The following is a 17,816-nucleotide window of genomic DNA, read 5'->3' on the forward strand; positions in this document are numbered from 1 at the left end:
GAAACAGGGTTTGGTCTAAAGCAGAGAGGGAGAAAACAGAGGAGGTAGATGCATGCAAACAAGTGAGAACAACCGAAACTGCAGTGCAGTTCAGCCCTTCAAATATCAAGCACTTCCCATGGCTAAGAGTTAACGTGCATGGTGGTTCTGTCCAGATTCCTTCTCCGAGAAAAGGGCATTTTCCTGCACACCCCACAAGTCTACCCACTCACCTGGCTGGAGGCTACATCCATGTGGCTAAGAAGATAGCAGGAAAAAGGCATCTCCGATTTCACTATTGCCATGACAGGTCTAAATGGGATATTGGAAAGTAGCTCCGGCTAGTTAAAAATCTCTAGGACCATCAGAAGTGAAAACAGGCCTGAGTCAGCAGCTTATGGTTCAGATACAGTTCAGTTCTCCTGAATGGTGAAACAACCTGCTTTAAATTTGTAAAAATTTCTAGTAGCTGTCATCTCCACAGACACACCACTCTAATCAGAGGGCTGATTTCTCCCCAAAACTAGTTATCTGACTGCAACAGCTACAGTGGGACACCCCAGGCAACATTACTCTTACTTTTCCTTTGATGTGAAAACAAAGTCTGAGACATATCTCTTTTTCTTTTTTTTTAAATATTAAGGACACAGATACTCTTTTGACTGCAGAATTAGACCAATGCAGGCCCAATCTACCTCAGAGGAGGCCAGGGAGAAAGCTTCCTGAGAAGCTTAGAGGACTGGGACACTGCTCTGCATTCTGCTCCTTTGCAAAGTAGGTTTGAAGCCAGGACACTGGCTTAAGATAACTTTAAATCTTCAATAAATTCTGTTTCAGCTGCCTCCACTCCCACAATCAAACTGGCACAGTCTGGCCACCAGCTATTAATGGGATTACTGGGATCTGATGCTGTTCTAACCTGCTCAGGATAGGGAGAAATAGTGACATTGATTGGAAAAAAGGTTTCTATCCCTAAGGTTTTCCCCAGGACTTTTGCTGGGTACACACAGGAAGTGCAAGGACAGGTCCAGAGACACCAGAACCTAAATCAGCAGAAACAAACACTCCATTAGTGTTTTCAGTGCAGCAGACACTTCTACTTTTCCCCATTTTTCCTTAGCAAGTAAAGTTGCCTTAAAGAGGGTACCACCTTGACTATTAGGAAGGCAAAAGACCACACAGCAAGTTAAGCACAGCAACATCAGTGCTCAGCCACGTCATTGGAGCTCATGTAAGAAATGCTGTTGCAGGGTGGTCTGATCCAGCAAATCACCCACAAACACACACGTGGAGACTAATGCCTTACAGGACAATCAGAAAGCAGCACTGGACCAAAACCACACGCCCATTTCTCTTCCAATTTCCCCAGCATCTTCCCGCTATTCTGAACACTGACTGTTAGAGACCAGTTTGCCTGAAAACCAACGTATTTCATATGTCCCCTTACATATGAAGTGAGAAGAATATCAGCTATGCAGCTGGCAATAAGAGCAGTCCCGCGTACTGTTCCCACACCACACCAGCACAAGCAATGCAGGCAGTCCAAAGCTGGTCCTTGGGACTATGCAAAACTAGCAAAACCCGTATTTATGATTAAAAGCTAAGCAGAAATACATAATGACATGTTGCTCATTGGTCAAAAAGGTGGGGGGGCGGGATGTGGAGAAGAGAGACAGGAATCACTTGATCCAGATAAATGTGTTAAATCTAACCTCCTATTCTCAACTGCTTTGGCAATCCAAGCCAAGCATTCCTGAGAAATATCTCCACTGGCATCCACACAGCGTCCAAGTCAATACACACTCCTGCTGGTGCATGGACACTGCAGCTACTGGGGTACAAGTAGGAATTAATCATCGGGGGGAAAACAAAAATTAAAATAGCCATTGTGCCTTAAGTTGCCTGAACATATCTACAAAGATGTGGTTCTTCTGTAACCTAGAAGCCTTAGGCTACTAGGGGGGGAAAAAACACAATTTTTTTTTAACCTAGCACTAATCATTTTTGGTTTGCAAGCGCTGCCTACTTGTCTCACTTCATCACAAAGCAGAATGAAGACCAGCACGTAAAGGATCATCTCCAGGACGGTAGGTTCCTTCTGGAAATCCATAAGCAACACGTAGGCGAAGAGTAACAGAAAAGCAATGTAGAAGATGACATTCCAGGAGAAGACCACAAAGGGGGAGGTGAAGAAAGACACATAATACAAGAAGAGTTTCTTACTCTTCTCCACAGGCTTTTTCCTGCAAAATTGAGAGATGGAAGAGGTCTCAAAGCACAGCTTTTATGTCTGGAAACATTTGTGCTATTTGTCAAAGTGAAAATTAGAAAGTTGCAAAGTCTAGCACAGGACATTACTTTGAAGGTAATGCCCTTCTCTACCCATTGACTTCAGGCACACAAGTAAATTGGCACATCTTAGCTCGAGATCAGAGCGAGGACAGCATCTGTCAAAAGCTCATTCAGCCATTAAGTATCTTTTTTTGAGAGTGACTGAACACTGGAACAGGTTCTCAAGGTGGCTGTGGAGCCTCCGTCCTTGGAGACAGTCAAAACCCGACCAGACAGTCGTGGGCAATCTGCTCTAGCTGACCTTGCTTTCAGAGCAGGGGGATGGACTAGATAATCTCCAGAGGTCCTCTCCAGCCTGAATTGCCCTATGATTCTATTATTAATTGACTTGCAATACTTCTGCTAATGAGAAGCCAGTTCATTACCTGAATGAGATGAAACCACAGCCTATTAAAGGGAAAAAGAACAGACACAGTATAATCTTCCAATTCTTAGTATCTCTTGAAATCTCTCCATACCACTGCTTGGAAAGGAAATTCTGCAAGGAAGAAGAACATATCCTCATTTGTTCTAGCAGCAATAAAATAACCTAGGAATGCTATTAGAGAACATTTGATTTAGAAAAGAACACTGATATTTCAATCAAAATAACTGTGATTCCTGTTTCAACAATACAGAAAGCTTTCTGCATCAGTAACAGTGGGCTGGGTCCTTAGTCCAGCCATCCTCCACCCTATATGACAAGGAGTTCAAAGTGAGGCTGAGCAGGACGTGACCTGGTTTACAAGGCACTTCATGCTGGGCAGTACATCCACACTCTGCATACACAGGTGTTGCACCAAGGGAGAAGTCATTTCAGGCAGTCTTTATCATCTAGCTCATTATGATTTGCAGCTCTAAATCAAGTCTTCCCCTCCTGACTTAGCGTTTTTGGGCAAATCTGCCACCTCCTGTTTCAAGGACAGGAGCCACACACCCTGTCCCTCACCAGCCACAGTCAATGCTCTCTGGGATGCATTTCGCAGCACTGCAGACACTGGTTCTGTGAGCATGCCGCAGGACACAGCTGTGCTGCCACCGTGCAAAGCTCAGCATTCACAGGGCTGGAAAACCTTGCCCGCAGGCTCTCACTTGCACAAGGACAGCGTCTGAGCATCAGCCTTTCACAGAATGTTCACGTGGATGTAGCATTTTCACAGCAAGAATATTTACTTTTTTTTTTTAGGCTACCCAGATCACAAGAGTTACAGTAATCTGCACCTTCTTTTCACTGACATTACCTGCACCCCTGGCTGTGCAATGAACTGCTGGTCTTTAGCTTCCACCGCTAGCTCCAGACAATTGCTCCCTCCCCAGGCTTCACAGGAATAGGTCAGCAGCTGCTCAGCTAGATCTTCATCATTGCTGTAGCACTCGGTGAACAGCTCTGGAGGAAAGAGGCAGTCCCACTGAGCTCCAACTTCAGATGCAATTTCCCACCAACTTGGATGCAATTGTCTTCAGTGACTTCCGAGGTGTAACATTTATAATATTAAAGCATGCAGATACAAGAACTCTTTCCACATTTTCAGCATGGTAAAACAATGTGTGCAATGTTTTATAACCCCACCTGCATGTATTAAGCTTTCATACAGAATTCATGTCCAGATGGAAAACTGTAATACTAAATCAGCTCACATGGAGATACCATTAAGTTGAGTTCTGCACTAAAAAAATGGGTAAAAAAATATGAACTACTTCTGAAATTACTCAGTATATCTGCTTGACTCATTTTTTTTTCATTCCTTTAGCACTGATCTAATGAGTTATGGTCAGTCTTGGTAGTCCCATATTAACAGTAGGGTTGAACAACAAGGACAGAATCTCATGCTTTTTCACTGGGAAACACATTGCAAACATAGTTGTTTTAGAAGAGTCACAAGCATCTTATTCTGCCCATAGATTTTTGCCACTAACAAGGCACATGAAGTGAAAAATTATTCCTGTTTCCAGCTCTGGACGTTTCCCACTCAAAGGCAGTTCTGTTGGTGTATCTGTGACAGAGCGCAACTGCTCTGAAGGACAATCCAGCCTCTTAGAAAACACAGCAGCCTTCACTAGATTCAATTCCCTACAACAGCGCTTTTCCCCAGCATTTCACAAACAGCTGTGTCACCATGACTGTGAAGATGCACAAATACAGAGATGCTTTCGGTGGGCATTGCCACATGCACTGCAGTGTGCAGACAGATCTTGATAGAAAAAAATTCCAGTGGGACCTGTTAACTTCTAAATGTCTTGCTAAAAAAATCAGGCCTGAGGGATGCAGACACCTTTAAGAAGGTCTACTTAGGCAGATTTTGCCTTGTGAAATAGGAGTTACTTTCTGGTAACAAGCAAGATATTTTCAGTGTGGCCTTGTGCCACTCCTTAGTAGACAGTAAAATAGCTTTGTAGTCATTCTGATATACACACAAATAAAAATAAAGCTAGAAGTTCAACAGGTCAATATAGTCTCCATGAGCCCCAGAAAAGGAATAAATGTTGTCTGCTTTTAGGAGCAATAAAAGAAATATCCATCTGTGGAGATTTTCAAGATTTGGCTAAATGAAGCCGTGGCAGAACTGATTTAGTCCTGGTGGTAACACCACCTCAATGAGAAGATTGGACTAAAGGCCTCCAGGAGCCCTTTCCAGCAACACTTCTATGGTTCCCCTAGTCAACCAGCAGTGCTATTGCACTTTAACTGTCCCCTAATCTGACTTATGGTGATGACAGCAGACTGCTGGGCAGCAATGCAGTTACACTGTTTTCTGCATCAGGCAAGAGAACAAGGCTATAACACGCAATAAACCCCCAGAGGAAAACACTGGAATGTATTTCATTCCAAGTTTAGAAGCCAAGGTCCTGCTCCACAGGGTGCACCACAGGTAAGCTTGAATTTGTAAATTGTGCGTGCTACAAATTAATCGCTGTCCTGGCGTCAGCCAACTGTGCTGGCTTTCATTTGCATGTCTCTCTAAATAATTTGCAGGGTAACTAAGGAAGGATAAGGATAAGGAATGATTTGAAGGATAACTGAGGAAACATCAGCATTATTGCTTGCGAAATGGAATTCCTAAAAAAAAAAAAAAAAAAGAACATCCCTTTACTCTCCTGTCACCCATTATCCTTATTAAATAAGAAATTATTGGTCACTTCAACCCAGAGCTCAATTCTGAATTATTGACAGTCCTTGCAATAGGAGAAACTGAAGGTCATACAAAAGAAGAAAAATAACTGAGCTAGATCTGCATTCTCAGTGAGCAGCAGTATTGCTTGTCATCTTATTCTAAGGAAAGTATATGATTTTGCAGTTCAGATTTTAGGAATTATATCCACTTTTCACCTGCAATTTATTCTCATGCCCCAAAAGTACTCCTGCAAATTTGAAAGGTAGCTTTTCTCAACCTGTGTATTACCAGCACTCATGCAGAAACCTCCTTGTATACTATATTCTCCTTCCTATTTCTGGGCACCCTTCTTCACCCTTGCCATTAGAGCTAGGTAGCTTTTCTTCCCAATGAAAGGAATTCTCTACCCAAAAAAACCCAACCCCACAACACCCACTGCTGGAGGCAAGCTGTTCAGACAGGACACACAGTTTCTACCAGGGACAGATGGTGTGGAAGAGATTTCCAAGCAGTAAAAACACATTTGACATTACAGGGAAGCGTTTAATGTTCATTATCTAGTTTTCTAAATAAAGTTTTCTTTCTGCTCCCTTTTGAGATGCCATTTCTCTTCTTTAAAATTCAGCATGGATTTCTGGGCAGCATTTCAGGCAAATTGAATGAATTATCTTGCCTTGTATTTTGCTGAACTAAACTAGCAGGGTTATCAGTTTTGCTTTGCATAAAATAAAAACATCACTACGCAATCATCAGTACACAGCAGACCTGGAGATCATTAAAACAAGTAACGTTCCAAGAATGGAAACAATTTCCCAAGCTCTGACCCCTACTATTAAATTTCAAAAGGACTTAAAGAAGGCACTTACCTACGGCTCTTGTCTCATACTCATTAGCCAGTTCCTCAGACTCTCCAGCAGCATTTATATCATTCTTCACCTTCGCCATGCTTTTCAGGAGCTTACTGGCCCCAAGGGCTGCCAAAGTGCAACCTCTGGTCTATGGAGAGAGAGTTAAGTCATGCAAAGCCCTCTGTGAAGGGAAGGTGATATGTTCTTTAAAAATTATCCCCCTTTTTTGTAGCTGCTCAGTTCCCAGTCAAGACTAGCAAACAAAGATCCAATTCCACAAAACAAATGGTACCAACAGCATACTGGTTTGATAACAACTTTGTGACCAGTCTGAAAAGGTCTTGTGTTTAATAGTTATATATCAGCTTTGCATCTCTAGCTGCAGATTCACAAAAGAGGGTCTGCTCTGTCATGAGCTACACTACCATTTGCACTGTCCAGTCTGAACCAGTGGGGTGTACCCAGAGCTGCCCAGACTACATTAGTCCATTCCATTCAAAACATCCACTTGTACAGTGGAGAAGCACTCTGTTTCAGACACGAAGACAACAGGAGCTTTGCTTGCATGAGCCTCACATTTACAGCCTGCAAATTATGTATTTGATACAATCATCACTAAATGTACTGTCCAATCAAAATTAAAAATGGATTTCAATCAAAATACCTGGGATGAGAACACATCCATATTGTGGAAGGGGTGGGAACTCGGCACCCAAACTTGAACACAGATGAGAACATACAACTATAGGTAAATGATAGCTTGGACTGCTGACTCACACATGACGTTAGGAAAAGAAAGTATGAAATCCACACCCAAACACAAAATGGGTAATATTAAACCTACTAACAGAGTCATCTAGCAATTCTCTCTTGTGGTTTTGTGTTTGCAGATGGATCCAGAACCTTCAAAGGTCTATAAACCAAAGACAAGGAACACCACTGTACTGTTTGCAAAAAGGAAAAAAAGAGAATTCAACTTACTTGTTCCCAAATGACTTTTGACAGCTCTTTCTTGTTCTGAAGAACTGACCAAATAAACAGAGCTTGCAACGGGTGCCTTGTGATAGGACACTCATCCTGAAAGAAAGAGCAACGACTCGGACGTAAGCTCACCAAACTGTTTCAACTGGAACAAATCCTAGCCTGCCACTCTCCTGTTTTCATATTTTCTTCCTTTTACAGCCAGCCCACTGATCCTCTCTCTCGGCTCTCTGGCACTTGTCACACACTAATGTAAGTTAGGTTATATTTTATATTTATATTAAAGCCCTATATTTTCCTATTTGATGTGGAAGAATCAGCCTCCTTGTTTTTCCTAAAGTTGGCATTAAAGGACATTTGGGTCAAAGTCACTTTCTGCTTTAACTCATGCAGTTCAGCCTCATTCACAGCTTGACTTCATGTTTAGAGAACACAGATTAACATCCTCTAAAAGGAATACTAACTTTATACCAATATCACTTTTGTGTTTAAGCAAGACCCTGAATTTCACAAAAACTTAAATAGAGAGGAACTTCTATACCACCATTATCTTTGCATTACAGCAGTTAGCACCTGGGGATGGCAAAGTCATCACAAAATGACTCCTGAGCGACAAAACTTAAGAACCACAAGTTTTGGTGGAAACTCTCAAAGCTAACCACCATTTTCAAACCAAGCTTCCCCCAAATGTCACGTGTTGCATTGCATCTCTGAAGTCAACAACTGATATCAAAAGTTTCCTATCTGATGCCCAAGCTCTAGTTTTGAAACTCAGATCTGGATTTGATGTTTGGACCTACTGTGCTGTGATAGCTAAGAAGTCTGGTTCTACCTGACGCTGAAATGAAGTCCAGAAGGTGCTTGACACCCTTGCAACAAGCAAGGTTTAAGACACAAGAATCTGTATCAAAATATAAGAATCCAAATTCCTCATGCCCAGCTGGCACCTCTGTACCAAATTCTGAATTTATATTGGTATAAATTAAAGCCATAACTAGAGCATTGATTGCTATTCTATTGAGAAAATATTTTAACTTAACAGCCTAACAAACTTACCCATTTTTCTTGTAGTCAAATGACCCTTATATGCATTTGTAAAATGGGCAGTATGTTAAATGTAAAACAAGGGTGAGTGTTAAAGCAAATCCTGCTATACCAGAAACAAAACGCTTTTTTTTTTTTCTTTTCAGGGGACACACAGTAGAATCAAACTGTTCATTACTTACTGAAAGTTGTATCTCCATCTCATCCTTGCTATTTTTGTCATCTCTTTTGAGACCTCTTCGGAAGTCTTCAACCATCTTCCATGCAAATGTGAGAAGCGCATCGTTATAGGAGTTCTTAGCGATCTGCAGGTTCTTGAACACCAAGCTGCTGAAGTTGTTTGTGTACAGCTCTCTAAGGACATCTGTGGTAAGGAACTTCCTCAGATTCAAGCCATTTTCCAGGAAGAGGCGAACAAATTTGGGCCTGTCTTTCACTAGTGCTGTGAACATGACATCCTGTAGGTCAGCAGACTAGAAAGAAATGGAAAAGCAAGTATTAGGGAGCATGTGAGACATGTAAAGCTTACCTAAGGGCCTGACACATGTGGCTAACTGCCACATTTTCCTTCACACCGCCACATTTTCATCAGAATAAGTTTTTTTTATATGCAGTGGCCTTTGTTGGATGGCCTAGAGTTCTTCTGGCATGGGCAGATAACCTTTGCAATCAGTGATGTCAGTACAAGGAGGAATAGACATTCCTACTTATCATCACAGAGGCTGGGACGCTGAGATACTGCTGCTGTTAGGATATCTCTGTTCCCACTGCTCCCCTGTCCCATGTCACTATGGTCAGACAGAAGTCGTCTGTACCTCCCAGTTTCGGTCATTGGTGAAGATCTCATCACTGGCCAGGTCCAGCTGGTTCCACTCCAGCAGCAGCTTCAGCTGCCCATTCCAGTTATCTCTGTCATGTTCATTGGTGCTGAAAGCTGCAGAGGAGAAACAATCCTCTAGTTAAAAGACCAGAGACAGAAGAGCTTCTTGGCATACTTATCCATCTCTGCTTTTCACACTATGCCTGACAAGACCCCTATCAAGTGTCTTTCCCAAGACTCATGTGCATCTTCCTGATCAGATTTTAGAGGATGCTGGAAGCTTAAAGACATATTTATGGTCCAACTAGGCCACAAACAAGCTGCTAGGAGCACCTCATCAACCGAAATCGGTACATTTCCTTCAGGCTCTTTGGCGTCCTGCATCCTCTACACAAAAGAAATACTGCAGGATTCCCAGTGGGGCCCTACGGAAGAATGTCATGAGAAGCTGTAATGTTCATAGGCTTTCTCCATGCACAGACAGGAAAATGAGGTCAGCCCAGCAACCTTTACCGAGTAGCAGTTCTGCTCTGCTGCAGTAGTAGAGAGCCCAGGTCTGAATTACTCATGGTAGCAAGTCACTGGGATTTGAAAGAGTTAGGAAGCAGCCCTGCACATTGCCTGTTAACTGGATACTTCTCCCCCTGCTGAATACTGGTCAAACCTCTTCAATCCACATACGTGCCAAAAGATACTTGATTTTACATTGCAGGATGCTAAGTAATTTCACTTCTGCAATATAAACAGAAAAGGTCCTTTTCTTGGCTTCCTGACTCCCTGTTATGTTGCACACTTGTGTGCTACTCTCAGAGATGCTATCCCAGCACCTCCAAAGCTCTGCTAAATGCTTTCCCAATTATCTGGTCTGGGTTTCAATCTCACCCACACTAACAGATCCCATAATGCTGCTGTAGACTGTCCACAGCACTTCAGATGAAGACAAGCTCCACACTGTGGCAGGAGCTTAACTCTAGAGATGGCGCTGCTCTACGGAAGGCTGTTTTGGAAAATAAATAGCCATCTTCCATCTATTAAAAAAAAAACAAACCACAAAACCAGAAAAACAATTACTTGCCTTTGTACAGAGCAAAAGAAATGGCATTGCTGACAATTTCATCTCCAGCTTCTTCCATTTTGATAACTGTCAATAAATGAGGGTTCTCAAGAACTTCTTTGATCTACAAAAAGAAAAGGTCCATTTCAAAGGAATCTAGGCTGTTCCAGTGGTTGATCTCCTAAAGATCTTTAAAAGAAATTTCCCATCACATCGTAGCAAAGCTGTTTCTCATCAGCCCTATTTCAACCCACAGTTAAAATTTAATCAAGTCCAGATAGAAGTAGAGAATGAGATTTATTTTAAAGTCCAAATACAAGTTTAATTATCCTCTGAACATACAGCAACTAACTGTGATTCCCCTATGCAGAACACTGTAACCAAAAAGATATAATCTTAGTAAATAGAAACTACTTATAAAGAAAAAACAGATTGTGACAGCATAAGTTTCAACAAATGTCTAGCAGTTTATTGGAGAACAGTTTCTACCTCCCTGTGCTTTGTCAAAAAACAGAGATCATTTCTCACATAACCAAGCCTTATAAAGTTACTTTCATTCTAGCACACAGAAAACAAATAATCTTAGCCATTCTTGACTGCAAGAGGAGGGTATACTCCAAGGCAGCTCAGCAGAAGCTGTGAGGAGTGTGGCCAGATGACCAAACACAGGAAACCGCCTTCAGCAGCTCCACACTCCCCAGTGCAGAGCTCCTTCTGGAAAACCAGAGGCTCATGGTCTGCTCAGAGGGCAGTTCTTCCTCATCAGGTTTGGGCACCACAGCCCCCAGGCTCAAAGTGCAAGTCCAGACACAGTTTCTGCAAGACTATCTCTGCAAAAGGCCATGCCCTATTGCTGCCCTTTTTCCTGTAAGCTTATTACAGAAGCAGAAAATTTTGAGGTTGGAAGATAGCTCTGGAGATCTAGTCTAAGCCTGCTGCTCAAAACAAAGTCAAGTGGAGCAGGCTGCCCAACGGAACTTGCAGGTTTGTCCCATGGACTCACTCTGCCAAGCTCTGACAAAGAGATTTGACTTGGGCCTTGCCAGAAACAATAGCTGCTTGAATGTCAATACCAGAAGCTTTGCTTGGTTCACATCAAAGAAAATACATACAAATTTGAGTTTCTGAATTCCTCTCTGGGTCCTGCAAACAACTTGCAATGGTACATTCATAAGAAGAAAGAAAAAAAAAAAGAAAAAAAAAAAAAAGAAAAAAGGTGAAGGGCAGGGGGCAGAAAGCTGAGAAAAGGGGCCTTAAAGCGTACAGGAAGCAATATAACATTTTCCATCCCCCATTATGAACCTCGACTGAGGATTGAATATGCAATCACTCCACACTCCCTGCTCCCCACTGTGAGAGTGGGTAGGATATAATTAACCAAGAGAGGAAAACAGAATCAGACCCCAGGATAAAGCATTGGGCAGTTAATTGAGAAAGTCAATTAGCTCAAGTTAATGGATTGTTCAGTGAGCTGATATGTTGTTGGAACTAAGACTTCTGAAAAATAACAGAATGCTAAAGATTTTTCTGGAGCCCCATTTTCTTCTGTTCCTATTAAGGAGAGCAGAAGTATGTCCAAAACCAGGTCCACCTGAACCAGAGTTACACAACAGTTTCCTGAGACTGGCCCAAACAACCCAAGACAGCAGATGCTCTCCTTAGTTCTCCAGTTTCCTCAGTCTCCAAAAAACCTTCTTGTAATAGTTACATATGGGATCACAATGGTGACTATATCCTGAAAGCTCTACGTCTGGTCAAAGAGGCAAAGAAAAGCAAAACAAGATGTATGTACGGTGCTGTACCTTCAGCTGCATCCCATGTACACAACACTAGTAAGTCAACACTTCATTTAGCAACAGCGTCCCAATGGAGATGGTGTAGGGCTGCTGTTGTGACAAAATATTGACCAAGCAAGCTGCTAGTCCTAAAGGCCCTGCTCCTAGCCTGTAAGGGAAATCTGTCCTGCCTGATTTCTTATGGGATGCAGGAAGACAGACAAAAACTTTTGGAACAAATGAGAGAATCCTGAAGTTGATTCACTAAAATTTGAAAGGCCATGGCGTAGCAGTGATAACCCTTTGTCCCTGAGCAGTCCAGCAGGATTTATGAGTGCAAGGCCCAATTCAGCAAATATCCAATTTTCCCACCTTCAAAAAACATGCAAGGGAATTGCAACACCAACCAAGAGACACATCCAGCAGGAATTGCAAGCATCCAGGGAGCAGATCATTACAAACCATCTGGCCTTAGCTGTGCCCAGACCTAAACCCAGGTATGTGCTGCCTTTCCAAAATTCCCTGCCCCTTTTGTTCCAATCCCTGTAATAGAAGAATTTGGAATTTTTCTTTTTTAAATCTTGTTAAACACACGACCTCATGGATATGTCATGGCAAGGAGCCCCATATATCCTATAGGTATCACCAGGTAGCAACATCCCTGATTTGGAATTCATTGGCTGCTCCTGACCTCCTGTTTCCTCTACCTTTCTCCCACTTTCAGTCTTGCTAGCACCCTACAGTAGCACTTACCCATTTGATCCAGCTTTCAGTCTCCTCTTCTGAGAGCCTTGAAATGGTGCGAGGCAGATATCTGAGCAAGCTCTCCTTGACACATGAAGAAGCAAGAGTGCCTTCTGCCTCCATCAAGCTAGCGATAACATCAGCAATCCGGCCAGAGCCTTCCACCACAACACAGGGAATCTTACTCTTGATGGCCACATTGATAGACTAGGAAGCCAAAGAGGAAGAGGTGATCATTTGAAGCATTGCTGTAATATTAGAGCCTACTCTTAAGTGAGAAAGCCTAGAGATTTTAGGTTTGACTTAGGCAAGAAAAACAGAAACCCATGGTCCAAGAGCAGTATTTTTATTACTACCCACCAATACCTTGCCAATGACAACTCTTTAAAAAAGCTTTCACCTAATGACAGAGGGCTGTGAAGAGCCCCACAGAAACGGAGGGACAGAAATCACCATCTGCCAAATTTTAGAGTTGCTTAGCAGATCAGGAAAATTGCCAAGCGGAAATGGCATTCAGGACACATGACAACACTGCCTAGCTACAGTCACTGCTGTTTTATGGCACAGCATTGCTCAAGTAACACCACAGATGAATACAAGGGCTCTGGCTTTATTTGCTGGAGATGCAAGCAGCAGTCTTTTACACAGAGATCAATTCTGTAGCATCATGAGAACATTGAACTCCAACGATACTGAATATCTCCAAGTCGCTACTTATGCGATTTCTCACACAGCAATGTTGTGCATGGTTTATCAGCAAGAAAAAAAAAAAAAAAGTATTGAAATAATGACAGAAGGACCATTAGCCCTCCTGTTGCAAATACCACAACAGGAGACATTTATTTCATTGGCGTCACTACCACCGAGAACATAGTCACCAGGATATAAGCTGTCTGCCAGCGAATTGTACAAAAGGAATCAATGCAAGTTATCAACTACTGGAGAGACAGAACACGTATTAGCTATCTGAAGAGACAGTTCTGTGAGAACAAAAAAGTCAACCTGGACCCATCAAAACTGCAAGCATGTTATTCCTGTCAATTAGATAGTGGGTCTGTGACAAAAGCAAGATTGCGTTCTGAAGAAGGCGTTCTGCTGGACCCGTTTTTGTGAATGGAGGACTGGTGGCTGATGCGACGGTTGGAGGCTGTTCCTGACATGACTGGTGAGTGAGCCAACTCAGGAAGGCGTTCTGCTGGACCTGTTTTTGTGAACGCAGGACTGGTGGCTGATGCGACGGTTGGAGGCTGTCTTGGGCACAGCAATCACGAAATGATAGTTTTCAGTTCTTGGAAAGGTAAGGAGGGGGGTCAGCGGAACCGCTACCTTGGACTTCCAGAGGGCAGACTTTGGCCTGTTTGGGAGCCTAGTTGACAGAGTCCCTTGGGAGGCATCCTGAAGGGCAAAGGAGCCCAGGAAGGCTGGACATTCTTCAAGAAGGAAATCCTAAAGGTGCAGGAGCAGGCCATCCCCATGTGCCAAAAGATGAGCCAGCGGGGAAGAACACAGGCTTGGCTGAACAGAGAGCTTTGGCTGGAATGCAGGAGAAAAAAGAAGAAGGGACAGGCCACTCAGGAGGACTACAAGGATGCTGGGAGGTTATGCAGGGAGAAAATTAGAAGGGCCAAAGCCCAACCAGAACTTAATCTGGCTACTGCCATAAAAAACCCAACAAAAAGTGTTTCTGTAAATACATTAGCAACAAAAGGAGGGCTAAGGAGAATCTCCATCCTTTATTGGATGTGGGGGGAAACATGGTGACAAAGGATGAGGATAAGGCTGAGGTACTTAATGCCTTCTTTGCCTCAGTCTTTAATAGTAAGGTCAGCTGTTCTCCAGGTACCCAGCCCCCTGAGCCAGAAGGCAGGGATGGGGAGCAGAACAAAGCTCCCATGATCCAAGAGAAGGTGGTTCGTGACCTGCTACACCACTGAGACACACACAAGTCTATGGGGTCAAATGCGATCCACCCAAGGGTACTAAGGGAGCTGGCAGAAATGTTCACCAAACCACTTTCTGCCATTTATCAGCAGTCGTGGCTAACGGGGGAAGTACCAGTTGACTGGAGGTTAGCAAATGTGAATCCCATCTACAAGAGCAGCCAGAAGGAGGATCTGGGGAACTACAGACCTGTCAGTCTGACCTCAGTACAGGGGAAGGTCATGAAGCAGATCACCTTGAGTGCCATCACACAGCAAGTCCAGGACAACCAGGTGATCAGGCCCAGTCAGCATGGGTTTATGAAAGGCAGGTCCTACTTGACTAACCTGATCTCCTATGACAGGGTGACTCACTTAGTGGACGAGGGAAAGGCTGGGGATATTGTCTACCTAGACTTTAGTAAAGCATTTGACACCATTTCCCACAGCATTCTGCTTGAGAAACTGTCTGCTCATGGCTTGGACTACTGTATGCCTTGCTGGGTAAAAAATTGGCTGGATGGCCAGACCCAAAGAGTTGTGGTGAATGGAATTAAATCCAGTTGGCGACCAGTCACAAGTGGTCCCCAGGGCCACACCTCGAATGCTATGTTCAGTTTTGGGCCCCTCACTACAAGAAAGACATTGAGGTGCTGGAGTGTGTCCAAAAAAGGGTAACAAAGCTGGTGAGGGGTCTGGAGCACAAGTCTGATGAGGAGCAGCTGAGGCAACTGGGGTTGTTTAGCCTGGAGGAAAGGAGGCTGAGGGGAGACGTTACTCTGTACAACCACCTGAAAGGAGGTTGTAGCAAGGTGGGTGTTGGTCTCTTCTCCCAAGTAATAAGCAATAGGACAAGAGGAAATGGCTTCCAGCTGCGCCAGGGGAGGTTTAGATTGGATATTAGGAAAAATTTCTTCATTGAAAGGGTTGTCAAGCACTGGAACGGGCTGCCCAGGTAAGTGGTGGAGTCCCCATCTCTGGAGCTATTTAGAAGAGGTGTAGATGTGGTGCTTAGGGACATAGTTTAGTGGTGGACTTGGCAGTGCTAGGTTAACAGTTGGACTTGATGGTCTTAGGTTCCAACCTAAATTATTCTATAATTTTATGATTCTTATCAACTAAGTCAAAGTGGTTTTCTTAATAAGGGCCCAGCTAAAGTTCGTGTTTTACATCATAGGGAGTTTAAAACAGAAGTTTGAAATAGTTCTAATTCTCCTCTGCTAAAGCTGATTTCTGTCATCATGCACAAGTCACAGAAGCCGAGAAAGAGACTTTCCTCGCCAACACCACTAAGATCAATGCATGGCAAGGACAGATATCTGCAGCATGGAACCTGCTGTGTCATTTTGGGCTGATCAGAGACTCTATTTACTCCTTGAGAAGATGGCTTCACCTACAAATGAGCAAGAAGGCAGACACAAACGTCTTCATAGACTAGTAACACCAATAAATAGCCGAGACACTGGCATGAACCCTTAATTAAACTATCACCTGGTTGCTTTTCAGAGGAACGTCTTGCCAGGAATTATGTATTTGATTTAACAAGGTTTTTATTAATTCTGATTAGATATCTAGTAAGTCTGTGTTGTGTATCATTACTTAACAGTGGATTTGAGGTCTCCATAATATACCTGTAATCACAAGGCTACCCAAGTAACTGCAGTGCATGGCATATAGAAACAGGTCCTTCAGTGATGGCCAAATACATTGGTAACTTGGAACTAGAAGGAGAGAGGGGCATTTTCAACACGTCACTTTTAGCAAAGCTTTGCTCTAAAACCTGAATGGATGCTTTAGTTTCATCTTAGGACCTCTGATTAACACATTGAGCTCTGCATCTATATTCATCTACAATTTACCTATAGGCGAAGCTAAAATTAATCATGTGAATGGAACCAAAACACCCAGGAAACATACAGGGAGGCTGGGATAATGATCTGAAATTTCACAGAAATTGATTAATGTTAGCAATGCAGTGGTAACAGGGACCGTGCTTTGAATTCACATTGTTTGTCACCCTGACAGGCAAACCAGTTTGATTAGCATCAATATTAACAGCATAGCTCTGGTCAGAACAGGTAGTACCAAGATCACCTCTTCAAAAGAGATAACAATAAACATCACCCTGCTTCAGTGTTACTGACTCAAACACTGACATACTCCCTTCATTGTATCCTACCCTCTAGCAAAATGCAGCCCCTTTCCCAGCTTCTTCTCAAGGACCTTCAGCCCAAGCTACATCAGCTCCTCTTCTTGCTGTCAGTCAGAGCCATCTTTTCCTCGCTGTTACTGTTCCCTTCCCACAGAGCATGACTGCACATCCCCTCACTTTGAATTCCCTGGTCCCAGGTCCCTTTGCTCCCTCAGTCCCACCCTCCTCACTCAGGCCACTCATCCTCACTCTTGCAAGGTGAAGGGGGGAAGTAACAATTCTGTTACTCCACACAGACAGATCTAGAAGTCATCTCTTTTTCCCCCTTCCCTAAGTGTTACTTAGACATCCTGTTTCAAGAAACTTTTTTCCGCCTTCTCTGTTCATCCTCTTCCTACCTGTCATCTAGTTGAAGATGATGCCCGCTCCCTCCCCTTCTAGGCATAGAAGGGTCAGAGTCAGCAGAGTCCTCCTGCCTTGCTCGGCTGCCTAGATTTAAACTAGGTGCAGCCCACAGTTCTCAGGAGCAGCAGTCAAAAGCCAGTTTAAGCAAGCTCTGAGCTGGAGTATCTCCAGCACAAGCTGATCTTCCCTATGTATTAGAAGAAAACACTAATCTCCACTGAGCATGGGCAAGACAGGTTTTCCCAAACCAAAGTTTAGGCAAATTTGCCTAAAAAGAATCAAGAGCTACATGGCTGATGAAGACTCTTGCGATTGCTGCCCCAATAAGCACAAGAAACAAACATTTTTGTACTGAGTTTGTTGTGGAAGAATTGAGACAACTGAACTATCCCAGCCAAAAGTTTTCCAGGACGTCAGCCTGAGGTAGAAACTTTGCACAGATAACTAACTGAAACAAACTTTATAAGCGTAAATGCAACTGCAAGCAAGGTCTTTTTATAGCAAGTGCTGGGCAAGCTTCAGTAAATAACAGGACTGGCTACTTTATCATGTTGCTTGTGGAGTAATCTGTCTTAAATATTATAGCAATGTCCCTCCTGTTGATCCTGGAAATAAGTAAAAGAAATAAACTTACTTTCAAAGTCTCTTTCC

General features: G+C 43.2%; 1 protein-coding gene across 1 annotated transcript in view; it reads right to left on the reverse strand.

Annotated features, from left to right (window-relative positions):
- TRPM8 (transient receptor potential cation channel subfamily M member 8) overlaps window positions 1-17,816 on the reverse strand; it is a 43,444-nt gene that overhangs the window by 12,737 nt on the left and 12,891 nt on the right. Inside the window, exons 8-17 of the mRNA XM_009635474.1 lie at window positions 17,800-17,816; window positions 12,699-12,896; window positions 10,192-10,294; window positions 9,112-9,230; window positions 8,479-8,769; window positions 7,253-7,348; window positions 6,290-6,419; window positions 3,552-3,697; window positions 2,697-2,809; window positions 2,006-2,222 (exon numbers count right to left, since the gene is read on the reverse strand). Of these exons, the coding sequence (XP_009633769.1) occupies window positions 2,006-2,222; window positions 2,697-2,809; window positions 3,552-3,697; window positions 6,290-6,419; window positions 7,253-7,348; window positions 8,479-8,769; window positions 9,112-9,230; window positions 10,192-10,294; window positions 12,699-12,896; window positions 17,800-17,816 (1,430 nt within the window). The remainder of the gene's footprint in view (window positions 1-2,005; window positions 2,223-2,696; window positions 2,810-3,551; window positions 3,698-6,289; window positions 6,420-7,252; window positions 7,349-8,478; window positions 8,770-9,111; window positions 9,231-10,191; window positions 10,295-12,698; window positions 12,897-17,799) is intronic.

Source organism: Egretta garzetta, unplaced genomic scaffold (assembly GCF_000687185.1).
Source record: "Egretta garzetta isolate BGI_Z169 unplaced genomic scaffold, ASM68718v1 scaffold113, whole genome shotgun sequence".
Lineage (NCBI taxonomy): Eukaryota > Metazoa > Chordata > Aves > Pelecaniformes > Ardeidae > Egretta > Egretta garzetta.